The sequence below is a fragment of the Mizuhopecten yessoensis genome, unplaced genomic scaffold (assembly GCF_002113885.1).
Source record: "Mizuhopecten yessoensis strain PY_sf001 unplaced genomic scaffold, ASM211388v2 scaffold3229, whole genome shotgun sequence".
In the NCBI taxonomy this organism is placed as follows: Eukaryota; Metazoa; Mollusca; class Bivalvia; order Pectinida; family Pectinidae; genus Mizuhopecten; species Mizuhopecten yessoensis.
Genome location: NW_018404940.1, coordinates 578,722 through 606,372, shown reverse-complemented (window position 1 = coordinate 606,372; position 27,651 = coordinate 578,722). Strand labels below are relative to the sequence as shown.

The 27,651-nt window shown below is 34.8% G+C and overlaps 1 protein-coding gene and 1 long non-coding RNA gene across 2 annotated transcripts; one reads left to right on the top strand and one right to left on the bottom strand.

Annotated features, from left to right (window-relative positions):
• LOC110447126 (cytoplasmic FMR1-interacting protein 1-like) lies at positions 1-24,993 on the top strand. Its single transcript, XM_021492594.1, has 30 exons — positions 1-105; positions 825-1,055; positions 1,382-1,459; positions 7,322-7,423; positions 7,734-7,915; positions 8,388-8,613; positions 8,825-8,929; positions 9,391-9,594; positions 9,742-9,858; positions 10,607-10,684; positions 11,035-11,178; positions 11,599-11,669; positions 12,021-12,168; positions 12,707-12,860; positions 13,518-13,600; positions 14,097-14,170; positions 14,838-14,934; positions 15,092-15,168; positions 16,036-16,144; positions 16,388-16,507; positions 17,249-17,448; positions 18,162-18,249; positions 18,691-18,834; positions 19,863-19,953; positions 20,466-20,596; positions 21,561-21,639; positions 21,900-22,015; positions 22,378-22,616; positions 23,699-23,846; positions 24,226-24,993. The coding sequence occupies exons 2-30, from the start codon at positions 843-845 to the stop codon at positions 24,391-24,393; spliced, it is 3,786 nt and encodes a 1,261-aa protein (XP_021348269.1). The 5' UTR covers positions 1-105; positions 825-842; the 3' UTR covers positions 24,394-24,993.
• Positions 24,677-27,186, bottom strand: LOC110447127. The gene is made up of 2 exons (XR_002462560.1): positions 25,224-27,186; positions 24,677-25,163 (listed from the first exon to the last, which is right to left on the bottom strand). It is a non-coding gene; the product is annotated as an uncharacterized LOC110447127 (long non-coding RNA).
• Between the last annotated feature and the right edge of the window lie 465 nt (positions 27,187-27,651).

Here is a 27,651-nt window from a genome sequence, read left to right as displayed (position 1 = left end):
CCTCTAGCGGTTAAAAAGGGTTTGGCAAAGCGGAAGCTGAGTTGAAAATGGGGCAGGGCTGACACAATTTAGCAATTTGGTTAATTTCTGATCTTTATTGACCAGGTTTGTAAATGTTTTCTGGTTACACGATTTGCATAGAAACCCATGCATTGATATTGTATTTAAATGCTTACACTAGGTACTTACAGCGTGTTTGTTTATGTCGACACTGATTGTACTTTGCAATTGTTATGATGACTCAGTCGTTGTTTTTATGCAGAAAAAACGGGACTAATGATAAAATTCCACAGATGAACGGATGTAATCCGAGTTTCCACTGGCCCTGATATTAGACTTACCAAGATCTATCTGTCAGAACTTATGTCTAAGTTTGTTGTCAGAGCCTGGGGAAAATATATCTGTCAAAATATCTGAGTCTAATATCAGGGCCAGAAAAAAACTCTGACTAGAACCGATGATAACCAACAATATGGGTTTGGGAGAAACGATATCAGTACTTGAAGAATCATACTACATTGTGTACGAGGTGTGGACCGGCTGATGTTGTGTTTACCTATAACCAGGATTAACATAGAGAGTCCTGTCATATATATGACAAATATAAACACCAGCCTAATGTCTTCCTGCTGAATTTATATTATTTCCTTTTTATTCATACAAGGCAATTGTAAGTTGCATGTGAATCCACTGCTTCATAATATCATAAAGAGGGTTTGTATCAAAATCCGAGACTCTTTGTGGCAGAGATCTAGATGGTTTGTTTAAAAAGAAATTATCATATTTAAATAGAATAGATTTTAATCGTATGTGTGATGTTTCAGGCACCATTGATATTCATCATGGCAGCAGGGGAGAAAATCACGTTGACAGACGCACTGCAAAATGTGGATGTGTTGGACGAGCTTCCCCTGCCAGACCAGCAGCCCTGTATTGAGGGAATGTCCTTGTCCATTCATTACCAGGCTAACTTTGACACTAACTTTGAGGACAGGAATGCCTATGTCACTGGGGTTGCTCGGTACATTGAGGAGGCTACAGTCCATGCAGAACTGGTAATATAATCAAACCTGCCTTAGTGACCACTTGCATTTAATAACCATTTTGACACAGTCCCAAGCATCTTACTACATAATTACACTGTATATATTCGGTATAAACATCTTTTGAGACTCGCTGCTGGGACATAAAAAGGAAAGAATGGAGATCTGTATATATATATTAATTTGAATAAATATTTTAATTCAATGACATTTACCGGGTAATGTGCACATGTCAATGCTATTTTCATTTTATAATTATTTTTCATGTATCAATGTTATAATTGGCTGGATGCTGTTTTTAATTCATGATTATTTTTCATATAATTTTGTTACCTTAGAACAAGTTGCTGGAGGAGGGACAGGAACATGCGGTGATGCTCTACACATGGAGGTGTTGTTCTCGTGCCCTACCTCAGGTATAGTTTGTAGCTATTAGCTGTTATCTTGTTTAAGTTCAATACATCAAGATTAGAAACTAGCAAGCTTTAGTTCTCGGATATGAACAGGAAAAATGTTAATTCTATACCTTTCTAAAAGAACTCAAAAATGAAGGAGATGATATTAAAAAATAAGTTAATCTACCAGTGTTGTATAAGTTAATGAAATGTGTTACTTGTACCTAGTCAGTTTCTAAGCAGTAAACACCAGTACTGTGCCACGACCTCCAGTAGTCAAGTACCCCAGGATAGGTGTTAAGTAGGAGATATGGTTGGAAACTGCCCTTCCCTTACTCTGTATATGTATATCAGTTTATTTTTCACCTAGATTTCAGCCAATATGACTCCAAACCATTGATTGACAATTACATGTCTCTCATTTCCTCATACATACATTTCCCCCTGGATGACGATAATACTGCTGGACCAACAAATTTTATAGCAATTTTTTTTTTTCAAGTCTTAAGTATTTCAAAGACTTCTCAAGTTAAGACCTTGCATCCAATTATTTTCAGATCTGGCAAAGTCTATCTTATTTGTCTCGTCCAAATACCCATATTTTAAGTTTGGATTTCTAGCTACTCAATTGAGTATTATGTATATATATCACCTACTGTATATGGTCATATTTTGTGAATTATGAACAAGATAAGCGTGAGAACACAAATTTGAACAAAGATGTGAACATATAATCACATAATTTAATAAAATATTTTGGAGGAAAAAAAGCAATGGAAAATTAATGGAATGAAGTCCAGTAAATGATAAATTATCCATGTTGTAATTCATAGTTATTTCTAGAATATGGTAATCAATTATGACCCTTTTAATGATATAGCATGTTGAGAAGGGGGAGCTTCATTAAGTAACAAAAAAGGCTTGATGTGTTTAGGCAGGGGTAAGGGGATCCTTTAGGCCTGTCGTAGATAATAATACATACATAGTGTACCATTAAACTGTCTTTAATTTCCAGTTTACCATAACAAGTTTAATTGAATTTTCATTTGTTTAACTTGGCTTTTCAAAATGAGTTTGTAGTACAATTGACATGATTGTGTAGCTTTACATTTTAAATGTTTATTTCATGATAGTAAATTCAGTAGTTTTACATGTTAGATTGTTCGACTATCTTCTGAATTTTCCTGAGAAATTTCATTTTTGTCTTTTAACTCATTTGATGTTTCTCAAAGAAGCTGTATATTTGTGAACAGAAAGGAATGACCTGACAGCTGTGTATTGGTGATTTGAAAGGATTTATGAGATTCTGATTTTGATTTTCAGTACAATTTTCTTCTGGGTGATTATACACCAGTGGGTATCTCTTTTAAGACTTAATTATCAACTTTGGGTTATGAATCCCTTATTGTAAATTGGGTTATTTTTTGTGCAAAATACATTTAAACTATGACACAAACTATAAATGTGTAGAAAGGTTTGAGAATGTGTAAATACTTTCTTAGGTATTATCAGTGGCAGACTGTAAGTTCTTGTTCAAGGAACAGCAAAGGCAATGTAAATTCCTACTAGATAAAACTCTTGTTTGAACAATGTTGCACGAATAAATATTTTTTTCTGTTTCGATAAAAAGTCCTAAATTGGAAAAACATAACACTTGAACATGTTTCAGTTTCCCTATGATGACTTAAATATAGTCATAGTTTAAATGTTTGCTTTAATGTCATTGCACTTCCTTTTCATGTCGTAACAAATACAATGTATTTTAAAAGCCACCAATGTTGTGTGCCAATATATATTTGTATTTGAAAACAAGAGTCAGAGTTTAAGTTATTTTAAATATTATGTTTTTACCCTGTTAAAGCAGCATGTACATTTCCTGTCTTGATAATATGGTTATAAATGTCATTTAGGTAGTTCATTTGTCATTGTCTTGGATTTGTTCCTTATATAATATTATTTTTATGACTAAGAATGACTTTCAATTTTTTGCATAAAGTTCAGCTTAATGATGGTATTTTACCAGCATCAAAATTGTCTTGTTTTACTTTTATGTTGCTTGAAACACCATAATATGATTTTAAGCTATGAAATCAATAACCTCACAGAAATAACCCAATTTATGATGTTATGATTTAGTGAAGATTCATTTTCAATGAATGATTCCAAAATCTTGTACTGTAAGTTAAAAATACTAGTAACGTATATTTAACTGTTCAATTTATATTGCAATTTTAGCGGTGAATTACATTCTGTACTTTGCTCTTTTGCTCGTTTCTAAACTTCTTGTAAAAGCAAAATGGCTATAGTAATACTAAGAAAGTCAATCAACACTTGACTGTTGTTGGCTTTAAGCCCACCATCATCAGATGGTGTACTGTTCAAATCGCCCTTCATTTGTGGTTCATGTGTTGTCTGTCGTAAAACAATTCTTGTTATCACTATTTCTCGAGGTCTACATGACAGATATTTCTATAATTTGATATGAAGGTTCCCCTTGGTCCTTAGTTGTGCATGGTACACTTTGAGAGTGACTTTGAAAAACAAGATAGCTATCAGGCAGCATCTTAGATTTTGACAGTTCACATTTGTGGGGTGTCTCAAAAAATACTGGAAAGAGAAATCTTTTATCAAATTTTATTTCTAGTTTCCCCTCCATCCATAGTTGAGCATGTTTCATTTTGAAACTGATAGGAAGAGCATGATGGCTGCCAGCACTAAATCTGCATCATATGGACAGTTCAAGTTTCTTATCACTTTTTCCAAGAAGGACATGTTCTTACCACTTCTTACCATGTAAATTTCATATGTAGGTTCCAATTAGGTTAGTTTTGTATGTTTCAATATCAGACCAATTGGAAGGACTGGCAGCCATCTTTGATTTTGATAATTCAAGTCATTATTGTGATTTCTCAAGTGACTTTTGACAGATAACTTTCAAAATTTCAAATGTAGGTCCCCCTTGTAACACATTAAGTCATTCAATACTCTGTATATAATAATAAAGAGGTTAAACAACAACCTCACTTAGGAAGAACAATGTGGAATACAACCGTATGATGTTTTGATCAGAAGTTACCACAAGAGTCATTCTGTTTACATGACTCAATCCAACAGACAAAAGAAAATGAGAGAAAGGATTACTCTTACATAGAACTAATGAAGATCTTATGATGGTGGGCACCAACAAGATCCCTCTGGAATCACTTGTTTTGATCTGCTAGCCATGGCTTCTTTCAAATCGCAAAATGCTGTTCATCAAGACTTTAAGATAACCCATCTGTCATTCATACATTTCAAACTAAACCTTAACACAGCGTTGAGGTCATGCTTTCCCTATCATCTTACATATCATATGAATGATTTACATGATCATTACTTATCAGCCAACCTCATGCTGTTATGTGCTTGTGTTCAATAAGAATGGATCAAATAACATAGTGTTATTGAATTGTTTTAATTACAACGTATTGTTTATGATAAATAGTTACAATTGTATATTTTAATACAATTTATACAGGTTTTAATTATAAGATATTGTTTATGATAAAAAATTACAAAGTATATTTTAATGCAATTTATATGTACACTTAATAACTAGATATTGTTTATATTGATTTGTTTATGATATATCAACAGACATTTCTCCACAGACCCATATTCTTCATTTGTGTTTGTGTTTTATTATACTGTATTTAGTTAGACCAGATTTGTTGTGATTTTACTACAGAAACTTGGTGATGGAAAACCTCATGTTACTGTAGTAAGATGAATTGTACTGTGTGTACAGATCACGGGCATTGTACAAGTCATAGTCCCTTTATACCCAGACAGGTTGTTCTTACACTGTTTTACAAGAACGAACATCACAATAAAAGAGATTTTTTACACAAATATTGATTTTTTAATTTTGTTAGCCGGAAATGAGAAAGAAAAAATATTGATACTTTTAACATTAACTTTGATATGTATGACATATATTTGTTTTTTGTAAAAACGTTTAATTTCTGAATATGACTGGTATGATCATATATTTTTTACTGCAGTTAATCAGGTTTGAATAAAACTTAATTCAAAAGAAAATAACTACATGATTTTATCAATATTCTTTTAAGGCAGTGATTTAACCTGTGTAAACATGGTGCTGTAGACTAGCAAGCCCTAAAGTAGTGTCGACTCCCATGTTACTTAGACAAGTGCATGAATACCAATATGTCCTGTGACCCAATGAAGCAAAGTGATCCCGATATTGAAGGTTTAATGTAGTGTATAAATATAAAATGTGGCATTTGTGGAGTGAGTTTTAGGTGGAATAAAATGGATTGATTTATTAAGGAGTTTAATCCCCTCACAACAAGCTTAAGGTCACAGATGGGATAGAGCATTTGTTTAAAAGTTAACGTATCAGGGTGTCAAGGTCAGTCATATTTTGTTATCACCATAGCAACATCATTCTCCCATAGATTTTGATCAAACTTCATATGTTGGTTATGTAGAAAACCTCAAATGAGTGTGTGTTTCAGGGTGCCAAGGTCATGGTCTTTCTGTTACTATTTATTGAATTTTTGTTTTTTCATTGTGGAAAATTATTATTAAGTAAAAGGACTATGTATTTTGGGCCTTTTTTGGCCCCCAAATCCATCAAAATTAAAAGTCTGCAATAGAACTTTGAAACGACTTTCTCTTTAATTTTGAATACTTCCCCAGTGCTATTATGTAAACATTTATTTGTGTTTTCAATTTTGGCTGTCATGGTAACTAGGTCATATTTGCATAAATTAATGAAATTTGATTATTCTGTCAATTTTGACAGGTTTTCACCTTGTTTTTCTCTAATCTACCATAGAGCGCACTCTTGAACAAAATTGATATTTCTCCTAAAGATGTATTACAGGTACACATTATCCTCTGATACTTAGTTTGTTCAAGCATGCACTCTATAGTTTCAAGGAGAAAAACTATGCAAATTTTTCTAATTTATACAAATTTGAACTTGTTACCATGGCAAAAATAATTAAAAATATAAATAAATATTTTCATAATAGTATTTGGGACGTATTCGAATTAAAGAAACAGTCATATCACAGTTCATTTAAAGATTTTGAATTTTGATGCATTTGGGGGACAAAACACGCCCAAACCATGCATAGTCCTTTAAAATTTCTTACCAGTAAATACAATTTAAATACTTGTATCATCATCTTAACCCCTGTTTCTCAATCTTGACATTGGAATACAAGTACCTTGGCAGTACTTATATAACTGTATGCAATTTTCCATGTCCAATAGTTCAGGTGTGACTTGTAATTCTTGTGTGACATTGCTGTTTCTTTTTTTTTAATGGAAAGAATTAATAGATAGAATTATGTTAATTATCAGGGGATGAAGTTACTAGTTTGAGAAGTAATAAGGCACTGTTAGACATATACTTTAAACCATAGAGGGTTTGTTTCATCTACAATACCTTGTTTATGATTCATTTCAAACATAAGTTACATTATGTTAATACTTGAAATCAAAATGTTCATAATATGTGAGAAATGTATGTTGTAAGTTTTAATACTTAAGCCAGCTTGCAAATTGGGAAATAATATTTAACTTGTATTTAGTAAATATGAATCACTGCATTTTTACAAGGATATGACATATTAGAAGTTACTTCACAACGGATATATAGGATCTTGCAATATTGTGATTTACTGTAAAATTTATCACACATTGCATAATTTTTTTCTTCACAATAATTCAATTTTTTAATTAGTTGTATTTCCCTTATCTACACCATTTAAGGATTATATTTGAATATAAAGTATGGGTTTTACATTTTTGGGTTAATATATGCGGGTATCGTGTAATGAATCACAATGTTCAGTGTAATTCTTACAGGTGAAGAGCAATGAACAGGCCAACAGGACAGAGATCTACCAGAAAACCGTGGAGGTACTCGACCCACAAGTCTCCAAGTTGATGGATCTCATGTACTTCACGGTAAGATGTTGACCAAATCCAACTTACAAAATTACTGATGTGTTCTTGGCTGAAAAACTCTTGCAACCTTCATAATTATGTTTAGTCCTTTATTCTAACATGTATGTATTTCTAGCATAACAAGCTATGTACTTAATAGTGATGTATCTATTGGTAAGTATTCCTGACTGATGTGTACTTCATATGAATGTAACTATTAGTAAATGTTTCAATCTTTGAAATCTGTGTATGCAAATGAAGCACTTGTGTAAGGTGATAAATATGACTTGTTAATAACAGTGAGTAATGTTATTAAACCTGCATCTTACAGAGACGAGCTATACTGAGGTTTGGAGGTGAGGTGAAGCGCCTGTCACACAATCAGAAGAGAAATGACTTTGTATCCGAGGCCTACCTTGTTACACTGGGAAAGTTTATTAACATGTTCGCTGAACTGGACGAGCTGAAGAACATGAAGGCTGGTATTAGGAATGATTACTCGGCTTATAGAAGGTAGGTCGGTTTGTAAGACGAATCTTATTCCGTCTTTGCGTATTGCAGAGTTATCTTCTCTTGAGAGCAGGTATTGATTGTTACGTCATTTGTTTGTAAGAATTTTTGAGAAAACAATGTAATTTTCTTACACAAACCAATGACGTAACAATCAATACCTGCTCTCAAGAGAAGATAACTCTGCAATACTCAAAGACGGAATACAGTTCCATTTGTAGCAGGTACAGAAATAGTTCCCTTTGACATGCACAGTTTCTGGTCCTATTTTATCAATTAATTAAAAAAAAAATGATCAGTATTTGTTTAACAAGATTTGCATTTCACCATGGTGTCAACATGTTGCTGGAATCCCATTTCATTTCCCTTTGCATATCCAGTTGAAGTAGTCACCCATGTAGAAGTAATCCATTAGCTGTTAGAGTTTCTGATATATGACATTAATAACGAAGGAAATCAATTTCCCCATTTACAGGTCAGCCATGTTCCTGAAGGTAATGGCCGACCCTCAGGCCCTGCAGGAGTCACAAAACTTGTCCATGTTCTTGGCCACCCAGAACAAGATACGTGAAATGTTGAAGGAGGCCCTAGTAGAAGCTGGCAATTGCGAGGAGCTCCTGGCTGACATCATCAACATCTGTGTGAATATGTATGAAAACCGTCTCTTCCTGGAGCCCAGTGAAAAGTACATGCTGGTCAAGGTAATTCATTTCTCGATATATTGGATACTAGGACATTTTTCGCTGCAGTTTTTTTTTTTGGGGGGGGGGGGGGGGGGGGGGGGGGGGGCTCAAATAAATGTTAACATGTGCTGTCACATTCACAGTGTAGCTGACAATATTAAGATGAAAACTATGATAACCCGAAAACCTTTCACCATGTTAAGTTTAAATACTGTTAAATGATTTACAGGTGATGGCCTTTGGAGTATATCTGCTGGATAAGCCAGATTGTAACATTTACAAGATGGACCAAAGGAAGAGGATTAATATCACAAAAATAGACAAGATTCTCAAGGTAAGTATCTTTATCAAAGGAATGCTTTTGGAGCATCAGAAGAAATCCTCATGGTTTGTACTGTTGCCTTCTAATAGTCCAGGTAAGTGTTTACAGTCGGTGTGATTGGTTCCTAGATTTGATAAGGTAAATTAACAGTTATCAACGAATAATGTTAAATTTATGTTCAAGGAAGTTCTAGTGATTTGTAGATTAGAAACAAGGTGTTATTTCCCTTTAATATGAGGAAAGAAATCAGTCAATCTATTAAGAAAGGTGTAGTAATGATTGATTGGTTGTGTTGTATTTAAAGTCCTACCAACAGCTAAGGTTGTTTAAGGGCGTATAACAAGGCAACACTTAACACACAAATTGTGCCCTGCTTTGACTGGTATCTAACTATTCATTTTCATTTTCCAACTTTTGTAGGCTGTTTTTTATGCAAAGTTTCTGTAAAATGATATTTCAACTTCCCATTTCAGCAACTGGAGATTGTTCCCCTATATGGAGATATGCAGATCAACCCTTACACATACATTAAGGGAAGCTGTAACTACGATGCCTCACGCTGGACCTTCTGTGAGTCAAGCCACACAAGTCCGCAGTCCAACATTCTAGCCAATCTGGAGGCAATCCGAGAAGACCATATGGCCTATATAAGTCAGCTCGCAAAACACAGCAATGAGGTATCTTTTTATAGAATACTTTGCTGTTTCATTCAGATTAAGAGGTGATATCCAGTTGAGTGTGCGTTAATCTTGATAGGAGACATCAATGAAAATGTTTTAAAATGTTTTTTCCAAAATTTATTCATAAAACTGTCTTTTGAATAGGCCATCACAACAACACGTGAGTCCCCACGACCTGATGCTGAGAACAAGGAGCTGAGTGACCTTGCCCTACGTGGTCTTCACCTCATGTCAGCCTGGACGCAGCAGGTCATGGAGCTGGTATGTCACTCCCCTGTTTAAATATCACACTCACAGCAGGACTGCTGTTGTTAATAGATATGCCTTTTTTACCCTTGTGATAAGGTCGTTTAGGGCATATGCAATGTTTGTACATACTTGCATTCACTTTTTGTCAACACTGTAGCAACTCAATTTCTTGATGAATTTTATACAAACTTACACTATAATTCAATATGAGAAAACATGTACAGGGTACATGTATTTTGAAAAAAAAAATCATTTTTCATGATGTTAGGACTCTGAACTAACTATTCTCCAGAAGAAACTTCAATATTTACTTGTGGATTTAAAAACGTACAGATACAATAAATTCAATATCAGAGAATAGAGTTGCTAGAGAGGCACTTACTGATGGAGTGTTGATAAATTATCAGATATTTCCTATCTAACAGATTGTTGTGCACACTGGGGGATTTGTATCCCTACTTAAACCTTCTTCTATTGTCTTATTGGAAAACTTTTGTTTGCTTTATCAGTTGTGAGTTTTAACCAACATACACCAAAAATGCAGATTTATGTTGACATAGTTTTTGTGTTAAATGTAGATGATATTGTAATCAATTTCTTAACTCATGCACCCCCTGGATGTTCACATTAGACTGTGTAATTCATTGATTTACGAAAGTCAAAGTGTGACTAGGGGTCAATGGGTAAATCCCAAAATAGTTCAACGCTTTCATCAGTTATAACATTGAGAGGTTTTGCAGTGATGATCCTTGTGTTTTAGTACTCCTGGAAGTTACTACATCCTACAGACAGTCATCAGAATCCTGACTGTCCACAGACCTCAGAGGAATACGAACGGGTAGGTCATTCAGTAGAAGATGTAGGAAAGGATGTAAAACATGAAACTGTAGTACTCTTTCTCACCGCAGTTATTTTTCCTTACACAAACGGTTGGAAGAATCAAGTGTAGGAATATAAATAGTAAGAACCCTAAAAGAATTATTGCTAAAACTCTCCCATAAACTTTCTATCGCACCAACTGAACATCACTACTTCTGAATTTAGCAATTGTGATTCATGTGATTCAACCTTACCTGTATGTTTAAATAAATAAAAAAGGACCCAAGTTTTAGAGCAATCCTGTCATGACACACTAAATGTCCATTTGCTGAGGTAATTAATGAACATGAACATTTCCTGTTGGTACAGTCAATCCGGTACAACTATAACAGTGAAGAGAAGTTTGCCATCATAGAGGTTATCGCGATGATCAAAGGGCTACAACTCCTGATGGCCCGTATGGAGACAGTGTTTATGGACGCTATTCGACGACACATTTATGCAGAACTACAGGTATGATACAAGCATATAAGTCATCAGATGTGATTAGCTTAAAATACGTCAGTAAAAACAATCCATGATTAAAGAATAAATGATAAAAGTGATGGGTCACAAAAGAATGACACAATTGTTGTTAATTTATTTCAATTAGTTGATTCTGAATGCAGGCATTTTCGCCTTTATATTCTGATCATAGTCCATTACAAAATAACCTTTATATGAACTGTATTTATGTGACTTAACATGAAGGTGAGAAACCAAACACTAAAGGCTGTGTTAATAATGGTTCTGTTCCGTCATAATATGAGGTTGGAAAAACGCAGGTTCACTTCTTCAAAGTATGAGAAATTTACTTCCAAATATGAATTCAGTTATGTCAATACGAACAACGTCAGAAACAATATGTATATATATAATTTATGTTGTCTTCAGGATTTTGTTCAGCTTATCTTGAGGGACCCACTACGCAAATCCATCAAGAAACGTAGCGACGTCATCAAAGTGTAAGTTTAGTATATACATAGAATGTACATTGTACTATTGTAATGGTGATTATTATGCATGTTGAATCCTTTACCTAATATTCACTTGGATTAATTAAAACAACATTGAATTCTACCCTACTTAAATTTAGGAAAAATTTAACTTTAACATCAAGATTAGTTACAACTAATCTGACTTGATATTGATATACAATAACAGATCTGGTATCAATAATTCATATTTTTACCAAGTTTGAATATAGAGCCCTGTGGAAAATTTTCCTTCTTCATGTATAATTACTTTACAGAATTTTAATTTAGAATAAATGTTAAAATTTACAAAAAATGACAAAATTCATGATGTTTGTACAGGATAATTATGGCAGTGCGAGATACATGTGTTGACTGGTTCAGGGGAACAGAGCCACAGGATGATCCCTCACTCAAGGGCAAGAAGGACCCAGAGGATGGTTTTATGATTAAGGTCCCAAGGAGAAATGTAGGACCCTCAACAACACAGGTAAAACAATATTGAGTTTACGAATAGACGTTGTACTTGTCCTTCACCTCATCCACACCCTCTGGCAACATCATTCTGTAGACAGCATCGAAAGAAAGAGTTCTAATGTACATGTAAATGTATGTAGATGTTATAAGTGCTTTCATTGGTCATTGAATCAAATCATTATTCAGATTTTAAATTATACTTCTGTCTTTAGTTGCTATATGGTATATTTGTCAGTAACTTTTTTCTCTCTGTGTTGACTGATCAACCCCCACGTCCACCGATAGAGTGTTAACACCCTACATATCCTACAAACTCTGCAGAATCTTACTGTGCTGTAGCATATGTTCATAAATAATGCCACCTTGTTTATAGATTGTGTACTGTGCCATTCCTTTAGCACTTATACTTTATTATTATTATTTTTGTGGAACGTTTTAGTTCTTTTCCTTAACTTATACTGACTTTTGACTTCTGTTATCATGTAAGACCTATTTACCCCTGTATGACCTGTGACCTTGTATGACCTTGTATGACCTCTATGTCACCCCAGCTGTACATGGTGAGGACCATGCTGGAGTCCCTGATTGCAGAGAAGAGTGGTGGTAAGAAGACCCTGAGAAAGGATATAGACTATCAGCACCTCCTGACCATCGACACCTTCCACAAAACCTCATTCTTCTGGAACTACCTCCTCAACTTCAATGGTCAGTAAAGATACAATTGTCCTGTCAACAAAAACACATAAGGACAAAAATTCATGTTGAAAGGCACAAAATGGCGAAATCCTGTTTTATGTGAAGAATTGCAGTATTTTGAATAGATTTATCAAAAGGTCACCATGGCTCAACTAACCTTTTGCTATTTGTCTTTGTCCGTTTTTCGTAACAATTGGCATTATCCACTTCTTAAGAACCATAAGGCCTAGGGTAAGGTTGTTTTACTTGTAGTTAGATTGTCAAATATATTCATTACTCTTTACCTTCATTCAACGTCACAGGAGTCAAATATGTTACATGACTTATTGTATAATATTTATAAAACTTCTCAAGATATAACCACAAAGTCTGTGATCATGATGTTTAACCATAGCTAGCTGGAATGGGGGGCTACTGTTGCTGCTGAATTTGTCTATTTTACTTAGGACAATTGTACTGAGGTGACCATTAAAGCCCATAATTTCAGCCAAATTTTAGGTTGAAATTAGTTTTATTTTGGAACAAAATTCACCTAAAAACTAAAATGCAAGTTATCTTATGTTCATATTGTGAAAGATCTGTCAAGTTCAGAGTTTGAAATTGTTTGTGAATGTATGAAGTTCTTTTGTACATAGCTGTACCTACACTGGAGCTTTATATTTACAGAGTCTCTCCAGAAATGTTGTGACTTATCCCAGCTGTGGTACCGAGAATTCTTCTTAGAGATGACCATGGGCAAACGGATACAGGTAAACACAGGGTTAACATAGAAATGACCATTAACAAGTGTATACAGGTAACATTTGGTTAAGGTCGATTGGGTGTTTTGATAAACGGAAATAGGAAGTACCTCCCTAGTTGAAAATCCAATGTAGGGAGACTGTATCACAATTTCCGCATATCCTAAAGAGTCTAGAGTTGTTTAGTCTTAAACTGATGAATATTGTATGTTTATTATTGACAGAACAGTGTGTTCCCTGAATATTAAAGTATTTCAAAGCAATCCAGGCATTAATTCACCTGGGTTTTTTTCAATGAGTCACATGTGTCCATTTTTCTATAGTTCAGGAAACCGGCTACCTATTTCACTAGTGTGAAGTTTTTCAAAAAAGATAACTCTTCATGCAATTACTATGTGTATATGGTTTTATTATAAAATGTAAATTTTTAATCGACAGTAATTTACATAAATGAAAATACATGAAGTGTAGAATGTTGGCATTGATTGTATCTTTGATGTTGTAGTTCCCTATAGAAATGTCATTGCCATGGGTGCTGACAGACCACATACTGGAGACCAAGGAACCTTCCATGATGGAGTAAGTTTTCTATTTTAACCTGCAGCGATCGAACAGTCACAGTTCTATATACTTTCAATTTATAAACCGAAAAGTGTGGGGCTGCGGTGGCCAAGTGGTTAAGGCGTCTGACATTCTGCTACCACTAGCCCTCCACCACTAGGTTGTGGGTTTGAGGCCTATGTGGGGCAGTCGCCAGGTACTGACCGTACGGCCAGTGGTTTTTCTCCAGGAACTCCGGCTTTCCTCCACCACCAAAACCTGGCACATCCTTTAATGACCATAGCTGTTAATAGGACGTAAAACACAAACAAACCAAAACCAAACAGAAAAGTGCAAATCAAGATTTAGACTATCCTTCAGTGGACATGCACAACTGTCAAATAGGTATTCATCACCAGGGACATTTTGTACTCCTTGGATTTGTACATTTGTGTAATATTATTTATTCACCTCTAGGTACATTTTGCCTCCCATGGATTTGTACATTTGTGTAATGTTATTTATTCACCTTTAGGTACATTATGTACTCTTTGGATTTGTACATTTGTGTAATGTTATTTATTCACCTTTAGGTACATTATGTACTCCTTGGATTTGTACATTTGTGTAATGTTATTCACCTCTAGGTACATTATGTACTCCTTGGACCTGTGCCTTTGTGTAATGTTTTGTTATTCCTCTCCAGGTACATTCTATACCCCTTGGATCTGTACAATGACAGTGCCCACTACGCCCTCACAAAGTTCCACAAACAGTTCCTCTATGATGAAGTGGAAGCTGAGGTACATATTCTACATTCAAGTCTTTACTGAAGCTCCTTAAACTTTATTAAAATTCAGAGGAATATTGTAATATTTAACTGAAATCACTTGTAAATGAAAAAGGAGATACTTTTTTTTTAAGAAAAAAATCACATTTTTTTTCCCCTTTTGCTCCTAGGTGAACCTCTGTTTTGATCAATTTGTGTACAAGTTGAGTGACCAGATATTTGCCTACTATAAACATCTGGCAGGAAGGTAAGATGGATTTCATTTCTTATATCTGTTATCGTATTTATTCAACATTTTTTTATAAAATATTTGAAAAAGAAGTTTCAAAATAAGTGTATCTTGAATTTTTATATGATACCAAATTATGGTTGTGTGATGGCATATAATGCTCCAAAAACACTGCACACAATCATGTATTAAATAATTGTTTGCCTGTTTGTGCGAACATTTTCACACAAATGTGAGACTTGGTATGGTTGGTCAATTGATATCGCAGAATAAACTAAACTATTGATAGCTGATTAGACACTTGATTATTGATCGACATTTATTAAAGCACAACTGGACTTTGTTAATTGTGTGTTCTAGCGCTCTTAACGACAGTAATATTCATGCTTGGAACAATATCATATTTGGTTGAATATATACCTTCTCCTACACTGTGTGACATAATATTTTCACACCTCTGCAAAAGGGATGACATTTCCACAACACAAATGAGGTGGCCAGGATTTACCTATAACAATCCTTAGCTTTACATGTCTCGATTTAAAAAATGCTTGCTTCTTTAAAGTTCCTATCATATGTGCAGACATGGTGCACATACTTCATTTCCTGTAATGTTAAGCAGCCCCAATACTGCAACACTGTATACTGGAAAACTTTCGTTAAGTCAAAAATTTGCCCTTTGGCTGATCAAATCCATGTTCCCCCAGTGTTAATTTCGCCCTTAATACTTTTAAACTACTATATATTGTATGTTGTGTACTACATGTAATATTACTGTCATGATAAGTTCGTCCTCATTAGGGACGACAAAAAAAGGCGAAAGATAAACTGCAGCGAAAATACCCCGATATTTTATAGTATGTATATGCTATGTTTTTGTTACAGTATTATGCTTGACAAGAGATTTCGATCAGAGTGTGCGAGCATGGGTGTCAAGGTCAATTACCCAGTTGCTAACAGATACCAAACTCTTCTGCGACAGAGACATGTGCAGGTAAGTACAAGACTGATCTTTAAATTCAGATGAAGAAATTTGGACCTCATTTAGCATGGAACATCCCTGGTTGTAGGTAATTCAGTGTTGTATGAATAAAGTTTTGATTCTTGTAATGTTGCAATTCGTTTAATATGTACATTGGTCTATATAAAGTAAAACTTTGATATTAAGTTGAAAAGAGTTTGATAAGATCAATATAACAACAGAACACTTTTCATTTGCAAATTTTGTGTTATGCAGATCCTTGGACGGCTTATTGATCTGAACAAGCTGATTGGCCAGCGAGTGAATGCTGCGCTACAGAAGGCCCTGGACGTGGCCATCGCCAGGTTTGAGGGCGGCGACATCACTGGTGTTGTGGTGAGTCAAGTTTACACATTAATTGTTATTAATTAAGGAACTAAATTATTTTTTGTCAACATTAGCGATTCATGGTAAATATGTCCAGAAGCAATGTTGAAAAAAACGATTTCGTTCCTTATGTTTACTTTTTTTTGAAGTGCTTTGAATTTTTCTGATGCAAGCATAAATAAAAAAAAAATTGAGTTACTTTTTCTATTTATACATTGGGGCAATGCAGTAGGGATAACAAAACAAACAAAGTATACTTCCATTTTCAAAATTTAGCAGAATTTATACAAGTCTTATACCTGTAACATTATCATAAACTTAACACACCTATTTTAGCTTTAAAATTAAGTTTATCATGTTTAATGTGAATTCAAAGTATCATAACAAAACTGCATCAAGGGCAGTCTCACGGCGGACGTGAACCAAGAAATGCCCTCAGCTACGTCATTGTAGTGTATCAATTCACAGTGATGAGGTCACCTGTGTTATGCAAAAATGAATGTCATTTTCGTCAATGGGTCCAAGCATACAAAATGTAAATATCAATAATTGAATAGCTATAATAACAATTTAAAAAAAGTACAAATTTAAAAGTTTTCACTGAGATACTGTACACATGTACTTTGTTTATCCTCTATCCAACTCTGCTTGTTTATCTTCTATCCAACTCTGCTTGTTTATCTTCTATCCAACTCTGCTTGTTTATCTTCTATCCAACTCTGCTAAATTTGTCGTTGTTTTCACCATCAGGAGCTAGAGGGGTTGATTGAGTGTAACCGACTCACCCATAAACTATTAGCAAAGTACCTGACGTTGAATGACTTTGATGCCATGCTGAGAGAAGCCAACCACAATGTGTCGGCACCTTATGGACGTACAACACTCCATGTGTTCTGGGAGGTCAACTATGACTTCCTCCCCAACTACTGCTACAATGCTGCCACCAACAGGTAAGGTCATGGCAAGGTCACTGTGATAGAACAGTCAGGTAGTGCTTTACTCACTCCCCATAGTGCTATAGTCCCCTGCTTACCCATTATATTATTAAGTTTAAAGCATGGCTGTCATAATCTTGCAGCAACTGATACAAAAGTATGCCATTTCTTGTCATGATTTTAAAAGAATAAAAATTTAAAAAACAGATCAAATAGAAATTATCAGGAAAAAAACAGAAGTGAAAGTACAAATAATAAAATATAGCCATTAAATAATGTTATTTATCACACTTTTGTCTCTCATACATTTTGCCCATGTGATACAAGTGTTGTTTGCTTTATCGTATCAGTGCCCAGGCTGATAAACAGTTTTTACACCAACCCGGGCCAATTACTAGATATCAGCCCAAGCTGATATCACTTCATCCCGTTTCTTTACTCCAGATTTCAGTTTTATGTTCAGACACTTCGGTTTCCGGCACAGACGATAACAAAAACAACAACAATTGTCAAATTAATTTCTTTTTGTTTTGTTTTTCGAAATGTATGATAAAAAGGTTATGATATGACTAATTTGATATCACACCCTTTATCAGCCCTTGACGAGGGCCGATATCGAGGTCTCAGGCTGATAAAGGGTGTGATATCAAAATACTCATATAATAACCTTCTAAATATATAATGATGTAAACCCGGTATTGATGGTTGTGTGGTATCGCTGTACGCAGGTTTGTGAAGACCAAACTGCCATTTGGCCCAGAGAGTCAGCGAGAGAAACCTCCCAATGCTTCACCACACTATATCTGGGGCACCAAGGTACAATACTTTATCATTATAACTAACTCTGTGGATTGTTTGTATAACTTTGTTTCAATTTTTTTTGTGCTATGTTGTACTTTCTTTTGTGCTTTGCTATGAACTTCTGTCTAAAGGTTCTATGCTATAGACTTTCTGTGTTCATATGGTTTGTATGGTTTTAGGTATGCTGTAGTTTAAGGCTACAAATGGTCTATAAATGTGTTACTTAGTTTATGCTAATCTGTGTGTACAATATAATTCTATGCTATGAATGGCTATTAAGTTCGACCCTTATGATTTCTTTTTGTGTATTCTACGCGCCTTGTTCTGAGTTAGAAATTTATGTGCAATAGAGTTCAATACTTTGAATTTACTATAGATTTTTATGTACAGTACATTTCTATGCTATCAATGTGCTATAGAGTTCCACCCTTCCAACTTTTTCTGCGTATCTTACAGGCCTTGACAACCTCCTACAGTGCTATCTACAACCTATACCAGGGCTTCGTTGGAGCTCCTCACTTTAGAGCCATCTGTCGTCTGATTGGCTATCAGGGCATTGCCGTGGTAATAGAGGAACTCCTTAAGATAGTCAAGGCCTTGGTAAGTGGACACAAGTGGATACTATGTATACTTTCATGTGAACGTTTTTATCATCAAACATATGCAACATCAACATACGCTACTCTTAACCAAGACGACTTCACTATCCCAAGATGTAGGACAGAACTTTTCAGAAAATTATTCAGACCTTCATCTATAACACAATGGAATTCCCTCAACTCCTGTATAAAGTGAACCCATTCTCTTGTTGCATTTAAAAACTGTTTAAAACATGATACTGTTTTTATTCCAAATTTTTAAACAGTAGGAGATAGAAAATTTACAATTTTACACACTAGACTTAGGAACCAATGCAGCAGTCTACAATATGACCTTTATAGAGTTAACCTCAGCGATACCACTTAATGTTTATGTGGGGCAGTAGAAAATGTACATCACTATTTCTATACATGTCCATATTACTCAACTGTAAGAAATCACCTGGTAAGAAATCTTCAGTAATCAAGATCTCACTTTTGAACAAAACAGTAAAACATTTGCCTATGTTTGTAAGTACATTAAGGATACAAACCATTTCTAGTAGTCTTAATTACAACAATTACATCATGTTCGAAGAACAATTTTTCTTTATCTGTGTGAAAACTTCGGTTAATTCTCTATGAGTAGTTCGGGGTACAGAGAAACAGTTGTCAACAACATAATTATTAAATTTTAAAAAGAAAATTAAAAGATTTGAAATGTACATGTTAAGACAGCTATGATGAAAGTGAATGTATTTAAGTTAGGAGAGGGCTTAATTAGGTTGTAAGAACTTGTGCCCAATCCTTTTTGTCATTTTCAAGGCAATACAAATATGTTTAAACCAAACATTTTTATCTTCCAATGTTCAAAAATGAATTTACATGTATATAAATTCTTAGCTGATTTTAAGAATTCAGTTCTTCTATATCATCACTGCAAATGATTTGTTTTATTACTTTGATGAATATTACTTTTGTATCTCCAATATTAACTTATTAAATTTTTTTTATGAGCTGTGAAATTTAAGATTTTAATATTGCTTGCAGCTGAAGGGGACCCTATTTGATTATGTGAAGACTTTGATGAAGGTGATGCCAAATGTTTGTCGTTTACTTCGCTACGACTATGGATCACCAGGTGGGTAGCACTCTTTCTTATTGGTTAATGTTTTGAAAGTTTTGATTTGATCTTTAACCAGTCCAGTCTATATATATAATCATTACCCTTTTTGGGATGAGAGAAGACAGACTTGGCCCGAGGGGAAAGATGTTAAGAAGAGGCTCATTTCTGTTTCACTTCCGAAATGGAGAATATTTATCTTTCACGCATTCCTGAAAGTGGGGGATAACCTTTTTTAAATCCTTAAAAAGTAAGGAATGAATATCTTTCTCTTACCCCTAAAAACAGCTGCAAAAATTGAATTCATGTAGTTGAATTGTGTTTTTTTTCAAAAGTTAGTAGCTTGTTGTTCAGTTCGGGTGAATATATTAACAGTATTTGAATCACTTTTGTGTTCATATGCTTCACTGGTCATTTGTCTGATGAACATTACTGGGTTCATATCGTACTAGTCATCGCAACGTTACACATAAAAATGACCTTTTAAAATGTTGCTGTGATCCTAATTTTGATGTGGTTGGATGCTACAGGTGTGATGGGGTACTATCAGGCCCAGCTCAACGACCTGATCCAGTACCCAGACCTGAGGACGGAAGTGTTCCAGAGTTTCCGGGAAGTTGGCAATGCAGTGCTCTTCTGTATGTTGATAGAACAGTGTCTGGTATGTGCTGATTTTAATAATTTGAACATCAATCCCTGAACTTTATCCTCAGAAATTTACATATCTATGAAAACAATACAAAACATCTTCAGAACGAATTCGTGTTTACTTTAATAGAGTTGTTTTCATTGTTTAAAAAATTACTTTCATTATTCAAACTTTTTACCTCTAACTTGGGCCAAATGATCAATTTGATATGAAAAAAACAATTAACAAATATAAATAAATCAAAAAAAAAATCTCAGTTTAATCTTCAACCCCCCTTATTGACATCTGTGTGATTTCCAGTGTTGTCATCCTTGATACTCCAGGGTTTACACTCACTTTCACTCTCTGCATCCCAAGGCTATGTCATAGCAAAATTGAAGGCACATGGCTAGTTATTTGATTGATCTTGGGGTTAAAAACCTGACCAATCGCTGGGCTGATACCTGTTCTGTAAAAATTACAGAGGAGCGACACTTGACATCAAAGTTAGTCAATTTCACCGTTACCCAACCAACAGATTCTTTTGATGTACATGTTCATCAAAGGATCAAACTAGTCTTTTCGTCTCAGCCACAAGGTGGCGCACACTGAGCCTTCGATTTTGCTATGACATATACCAGGGCCCATACTCATGAAACCGTTCTTATACTCAAGCATGGATTTTGTGCTCAAGCCTAATTTCTTGTTCCGGTTATAAATAAATAAACAAATCTTATTTTGTCAATGATTTGGAAAACAATTGAAGAGCTTAAAGCCTGTTACTTTTTTCAATGTTTACATTTGACTTTTTTGATTGTTTGACATGATTTAAGTGAGTTACAAGAAAGCTGGTTGAAGCACAAAATCCATGCATGAGCATGAGAATGGTTTCATCAATACAGGCCAAGGATTGCAGATGGCGAATGTTGCGCAACCCCTGGAGTATCAAGGATGTTGTGTTGTATAATGTGTAAGAGAGAGACTTTAAATATTTCAGACACAAGAAGAAGTTTGTGACCTGAAACATGCTGCTCCTTTCCAGAACATCATACCCAAACCATATATTCCTATCAAAGGTGAGCTTCATCTGGTCAGTTAAGCAGAAAATACTTGCCATTGGCTTCATCATCCATTCTTTACTTTCATTTCTATAATATAGAATACATATGCATGTTTGCTGTCATTGATGGCTATGCTACATTTTCTGTGGGAAATTACATGAAGATATTTATCGCTTGGTTATATGACTCATAAATGATCAAAATGGAATACAATACTGAATCCTGTATTTGTAAAATAACAAATATAACATTGACTCATAACTCATGGTTTTTAGAGGGGGACAACAGAAAGGAAAAGGAGCAGGAACTTAAAATGATGATGAAGAGACTGGAAGCCAAATATGCTGCTCTCCAAGTGGTACCAGTCATCTCAAAACTGGGAAATAGTCAGGTAAGTAACCTTATGATACTGGTGAGTTTGATGATGGGGAGTAGTCAGGTAAGTAACCCTATGATACTGGTGAGTTTGATGATGGGGAGTAGTCAGTTTGTCATCTTGATGCTGGGGAATACTACAGTCGGTGATCTCTGGAAAATAGCCTTTATGACTGAACCAAGCAACCAAGTATATCTTAGAATATTGAATCTAGCATGCTTTTTCAATTCAGTCCACTATTGCTTTAAAGGATATAGTGAGAGATCAGAGAGAACTTGAGAAGATATTTGAATTGTATGTTTGGCTATTTGAAGACAGTTAATTGTTTCTGTGAGGAGATATTTATGAATTTTGTCTACCATTATTTTGAATGACAGCAAAGTGAGATTGCGGCTGAAGGAGACCTGTTGACCCGAGAAAGGCTCTGCTGTGGACTGTCCATGTTTGAGATTGTGCTGACAAGGATCCGTACTTTCATAGAGGATCCACTTTGGGTCGGACAGCAACCAGCAAATGGTGTGATGAATATTGATGAATGTACCGAGTTCCACAGATTATGGAGTGCAGTCCAGTTTGTGTTCTGTATCCCAGTAGGGGACAATGAGTACACCATAGAGTGAGTAGTCAATTTAACCGTACACGACTTTACTGTATACCATTCAGAAAGGGAAAATGTACACAAAGATATTTGAAGTACCAGGGCTAGAAATTAATTTTCAAATCTACTAGTCAGTCGGGCTAGTAGTTTTCAATTTTACTAGTCCATGTGCAAATTCCTCAAGCCAAATATTATTCAACATGATGAGAAATATCAAATTTTGACATGTCAATCAGGCACTTAGAACCACTAGTCCATCAAGAGATTTCATTAGTCTCAGACTATCAGGCTACCCTTGTTTTCTACCTACCCCTGCAGTACCAAGGATCACTCCAATGTTTTGTAGATCACAACACCAATATCTACAAATTGATTAGGAAATGTTTGATAACCCCCTCTTGGGAGGGAGGGGGGTAATTAGTACAGGTATTTGATTTTTGTCTGTGAATCTCTGTGTGCATGCTTGTTTCCTTCAGGAGTAAAAAGCTTGTGGACAAGATATCTCAAGAACCACTGAACACATGTATTTCATATTTAATTCATAGTATGGCAATATCAAGTTCTAAACCTTATTGGATTTTGGTGGTCATCGGTTAAGGTTAAAAAGAGTCAAAGGTTCCAGTCAAATGTTACACTTACCACTTTTGAAGTAAAAAGCAGAAGCAGAAGATCATAATCTTTGTTAACATACTATGGTGTTATCAAAAAACACAAACCCTTCAACATATTTATTTTATATTTACACCATAGTATGTTAACAATGATTTTTTTATTTTTTTTGGAAAAAAACCACACCAAAAAACACCAAAAAACAATGAGTTCTACACCTGATTAGATTTCGGTGGTCATCTTTCATAGTTAAAGGACCAAAGATTATGATCATAAGCAATGCAAGTTTGGTTTGGGGGGGGGGATCATTGTGAGCCTCTGTTAACTTTGATTTATCGGGTGAAACATACCAGGCTTATGGGTCCTGTAACATAATAGCTGAAGAATAAGCTACAGGGTTGTGATCTGTCTAGGTGTCGATGACAATTGACACTTAGGTCATACTGTAGGTATCGGTGAAACGATTTCACAGAGAAACCTTTCTGTTACAGAGAGCTGTATGGCGAGGGTCTGAACTGGGCAGGATGTGCCCTCATCATTCTCCTCAACCAGCAGAGAAGGTTTGAGGCTCTCGACTTCAGCTACCATATCCTCAAGGTCAACAGGGTCGACATGAAGGATGAAAATGTCAAGGGTATTGTAAGTACATGTAGCTCACATCCTCCGAGATTCCTGCAAAAACAGAGTCCTGAGATTTGCCACTCAAATTTCTAGGAACATTTCGTGTGACCATATGAAATATATGTACTACATTTAAAAAGTTTTGTCAGTCATTCTGTAAATTGGAAATCAGAAAATTGATGGTTAAGATAATCTTAATTTTTTAATTTTTTAATACATATACTAAGCTGGATTCTAGTGAAATTAAAGAACTACAATATTCCTTTTTTTGACCTTTTATTTGATCCATTAGTACCTCGTTAACTCTTATATAAATGTTCAGGATATTATCATATATATATATATATCTTTGTGATCAACAGTAAGAAAATATGAATTTATATTTTTTCTTTTACAGCAATTAAAGAAGATGGTGGACAGAATTAGAAAATTCCAAATATTGAACAATCAAATATTTGCTGTGTTGAACAAATACTTAAAGACCAATGACTCAGACAGTATTCCTGTAGAGCATGTGAGATGTTTCCAACCTCCAATCCACCAGTCTCTAGCCACAACAATATAACAGGACAGCACCAGGACTGTTCACCAAAGCCTGGCACTTCACAGGATACAGTCAGAAGTGTACCAGCTGTTGTGTTATCATTGTGTATTGGTCCATCAGTCACACAGCATCACTGTTACAGATATAGATTTACTTATATCCCAGTGTCAAAGAATTATGTTCGGATGATGGACTTAGCATTCATTTAACCAAAGCTTTAAAAAAAGACTCGAGTAAAATGCTTAGAGACAATTGGATTGGATGCAAGTTGTGACTCTGGATTATCTTTGTATCTGTTGGAGAGTTTGTGTGACAGATCCGTGCTTGCAATCTCCAGTAGTATATATACCCAATGTAACTTTTATAAAGGGGTAACTTTGGTGTTAGGTTTATAACAGCAGGGCCACTTACAGATATCAGCATGTGAGATTGAATCCTGAGGCAAACCTATAACCACAGTGCATTTATAATATTAAAGTGCAGTGAATATAGTGGTGATACACATGTACATGTGTCGTGAAATAACTGGTTTTTACACTCTATTTTCAACGTTCAGCTGTCTTCCATACATACAATTAAAAGGTTTCCTGTATTACTGGGTACAGCACAACACAAATTGTTTGCCGCAGTTTAAGTATTGCTTTTTTTGCCATTTATAATATTAAAGGGTGAATATATCATGACAGGAAATAATAGTCCACGGAACACAATATATACAGCGGTAGTAACATGTGAAGGGCAGAACGTACACTGGTAGAATATGAATTATACAGGTGAAGGTCACAAGATTCCTGGTATACAGACAGCATGTACTGCTATGTTAAAATTGCATGATATGTGCTGGTCGGTACCTGTAGATTCTGGAAGCATTATTTCAACAATAAACAGGAATGTAATATTTCCAAGATAAATATATAACTTTAAGAACTGTTTGAGTCCTATGGCGTGTCTAACAAACAAGCATAGCTACCTGTGTACTGTATTAACATGGTTAAATTATAGTCTAGGATGTCTGGTTGTCGGTATTAAGAGATTTGTGTGTATTGTTTTATAAAGTTTTGCTTCAGTCACATATGACAGAATTTTATTTAAAGACAGAATTTTTTTCATGTAATTAGTTACATGTATTTAGTGATTTTAGCAAATGTTGACTTGCATCTGACAACAGTTTTATAGGATTGTTTCAAATATGTGAATCAACGGTAGGAGAACTGGAAGTGAAGAGATTTTGTTTGTCCCACTCCTGCCTGATACAACAAATAGTACTCAAACACATTAAACTTAGCTCTCATATACTTTGTTTGAAATGCTCATATAATGCAAACAGGGGCTGTTTTTCCAGCCCGTTAAATAAGCTCTAGGATTGATCTAGGAGGTGTAGTACTACACAGCTAAATATAATCTCTCGAACTGCATAATGTCATTCTTTTTAATCTCCACTTCCATTGTCTCCATAATTATTTCTAATCTCTTTCTACTGAGTATTTATTGAATCTCATCTGTAGAACATGAACATTTTTGATATCATATTACAATAATTTCTTTAAGATAATTATTATGCCAATATAAATGAGAATGTGACAGTATAACGAGACGTGCAGTGTTATCCTTAAGCCCTAGTTGTAATAATTTGTTATATCAGTTATATACACACGCTCTGCAGTGTAATAACATAATAATGAAATAACATGGTAATTTTGGTGACATCACAATGAACCTTATGATGACCTCACAAATTTATGGTAATAGCAAAACTCTAATGGTGCTTTTTTTTGTAAATTTTCCATTCTAAATAACCATATATGGGCATTTGACATGCATTGATTGAATAAATGATAAAAAATCTTTAACTCACTTCCATAACATTTCATTTTTATGCAACTCACTAAAGAGTGCTAAAGAAAACCATATACAATGTACATGTGTCAAGTATATATATATATATATATATCAATCTTCCATCTTCTTGAAAACACCAACAAATATTCATACATGTTATTATCCCTTTTGAATTCTATATCAGTATGATTAAATTTATTCTGAATACCCTGGACTGTAAGTTACATCTCATAAGATGTCAACTCGAGATTGGGATATGTGTTTTAAGCATAGAAGTCTCTTTAACCCTTTCAACCCTATGTAACTTTAATAGACTATACCATGCATTGATCCAGATGAGTCCATTATGATCTACAGTGGTGAAAGGGTTAAGAACATTTACCAGAGTCCGAGTTCTGAAGCTCTGAAACAAGTGAATCTGCCACCAGTGAACATGAAGTACTGTCAACAAACCAGACAAACGTTAGGTTTGAATTAAAGGGAAAGTGTTATTGATAGATGTGAAAAATACATCTAACATGTATGTTACTTGTTTACAGTAGGGTCCCTATGATTTACCTTTTACATTATATGTGTCAAAATGGGAAGAATGCTCTGAACAGAATTATCATCATATTTAAAGAATCATGTGTATCCGGAATTTCCTAATTCTTCAGAAACTTTTATTCAGTCAATCGTATGCAGTAATAATAATCTTAAATTCATTATCCTGGCTGTTTTATATAGTTCACCATTAAAGTAAGGCCTGATCGTTTGAGTGCTTTTTATATCACGAAAATGTCTGACAGATTCACATGTAAATATATTAAATGAAACAGACATTTTATGTATTGTGCAATACAAGTTCTACAAAGCTGGAGTGACATGTTACAAACTTTGTAAAATATTGATATAGAAGTAATTGTTTATTAATATGTAAACAAAACTCAATAAATTATAGATAAAAAATCTTGTAGCTTATTTGGGCTTTACGTCTTTGCAATAGCTAAGGTAAAATATATTTTTGGTTTGTTTGTATTTTACATCCTATTAACAGCTATGGTCATTTAAGGACGTGCCAGGTTATGGTGGTGGAGTAAAGCTGGAGCACCCGGAGAAATTAATCGACCTACAGCCAGTACCTGGTAACTGCCCCACGTAAGCCTAGAACCCGCCACCCAGTGGTGGAGGGCTAGTGGTAGCAGAATGTCAGATGCCTTAATATAACCACTCGACCACTGTGACCCCTTCATAAATGTCCACAGCGTCCACTGATAGAGGGGTCATTCATTGGATACTTTAAAGTGTTAACCACTAAAGGATGAAGTTTTAGATGTCCAATCTGCTGACAAAACGAGCCAGTTGATGGATGGTTGGTAGACAAAGTGGATAACGCACTCGCCTCACAGAAAGATGATCAGGGTTAGGTTCACGATCGTATGTGAACATGTATATGGTCAC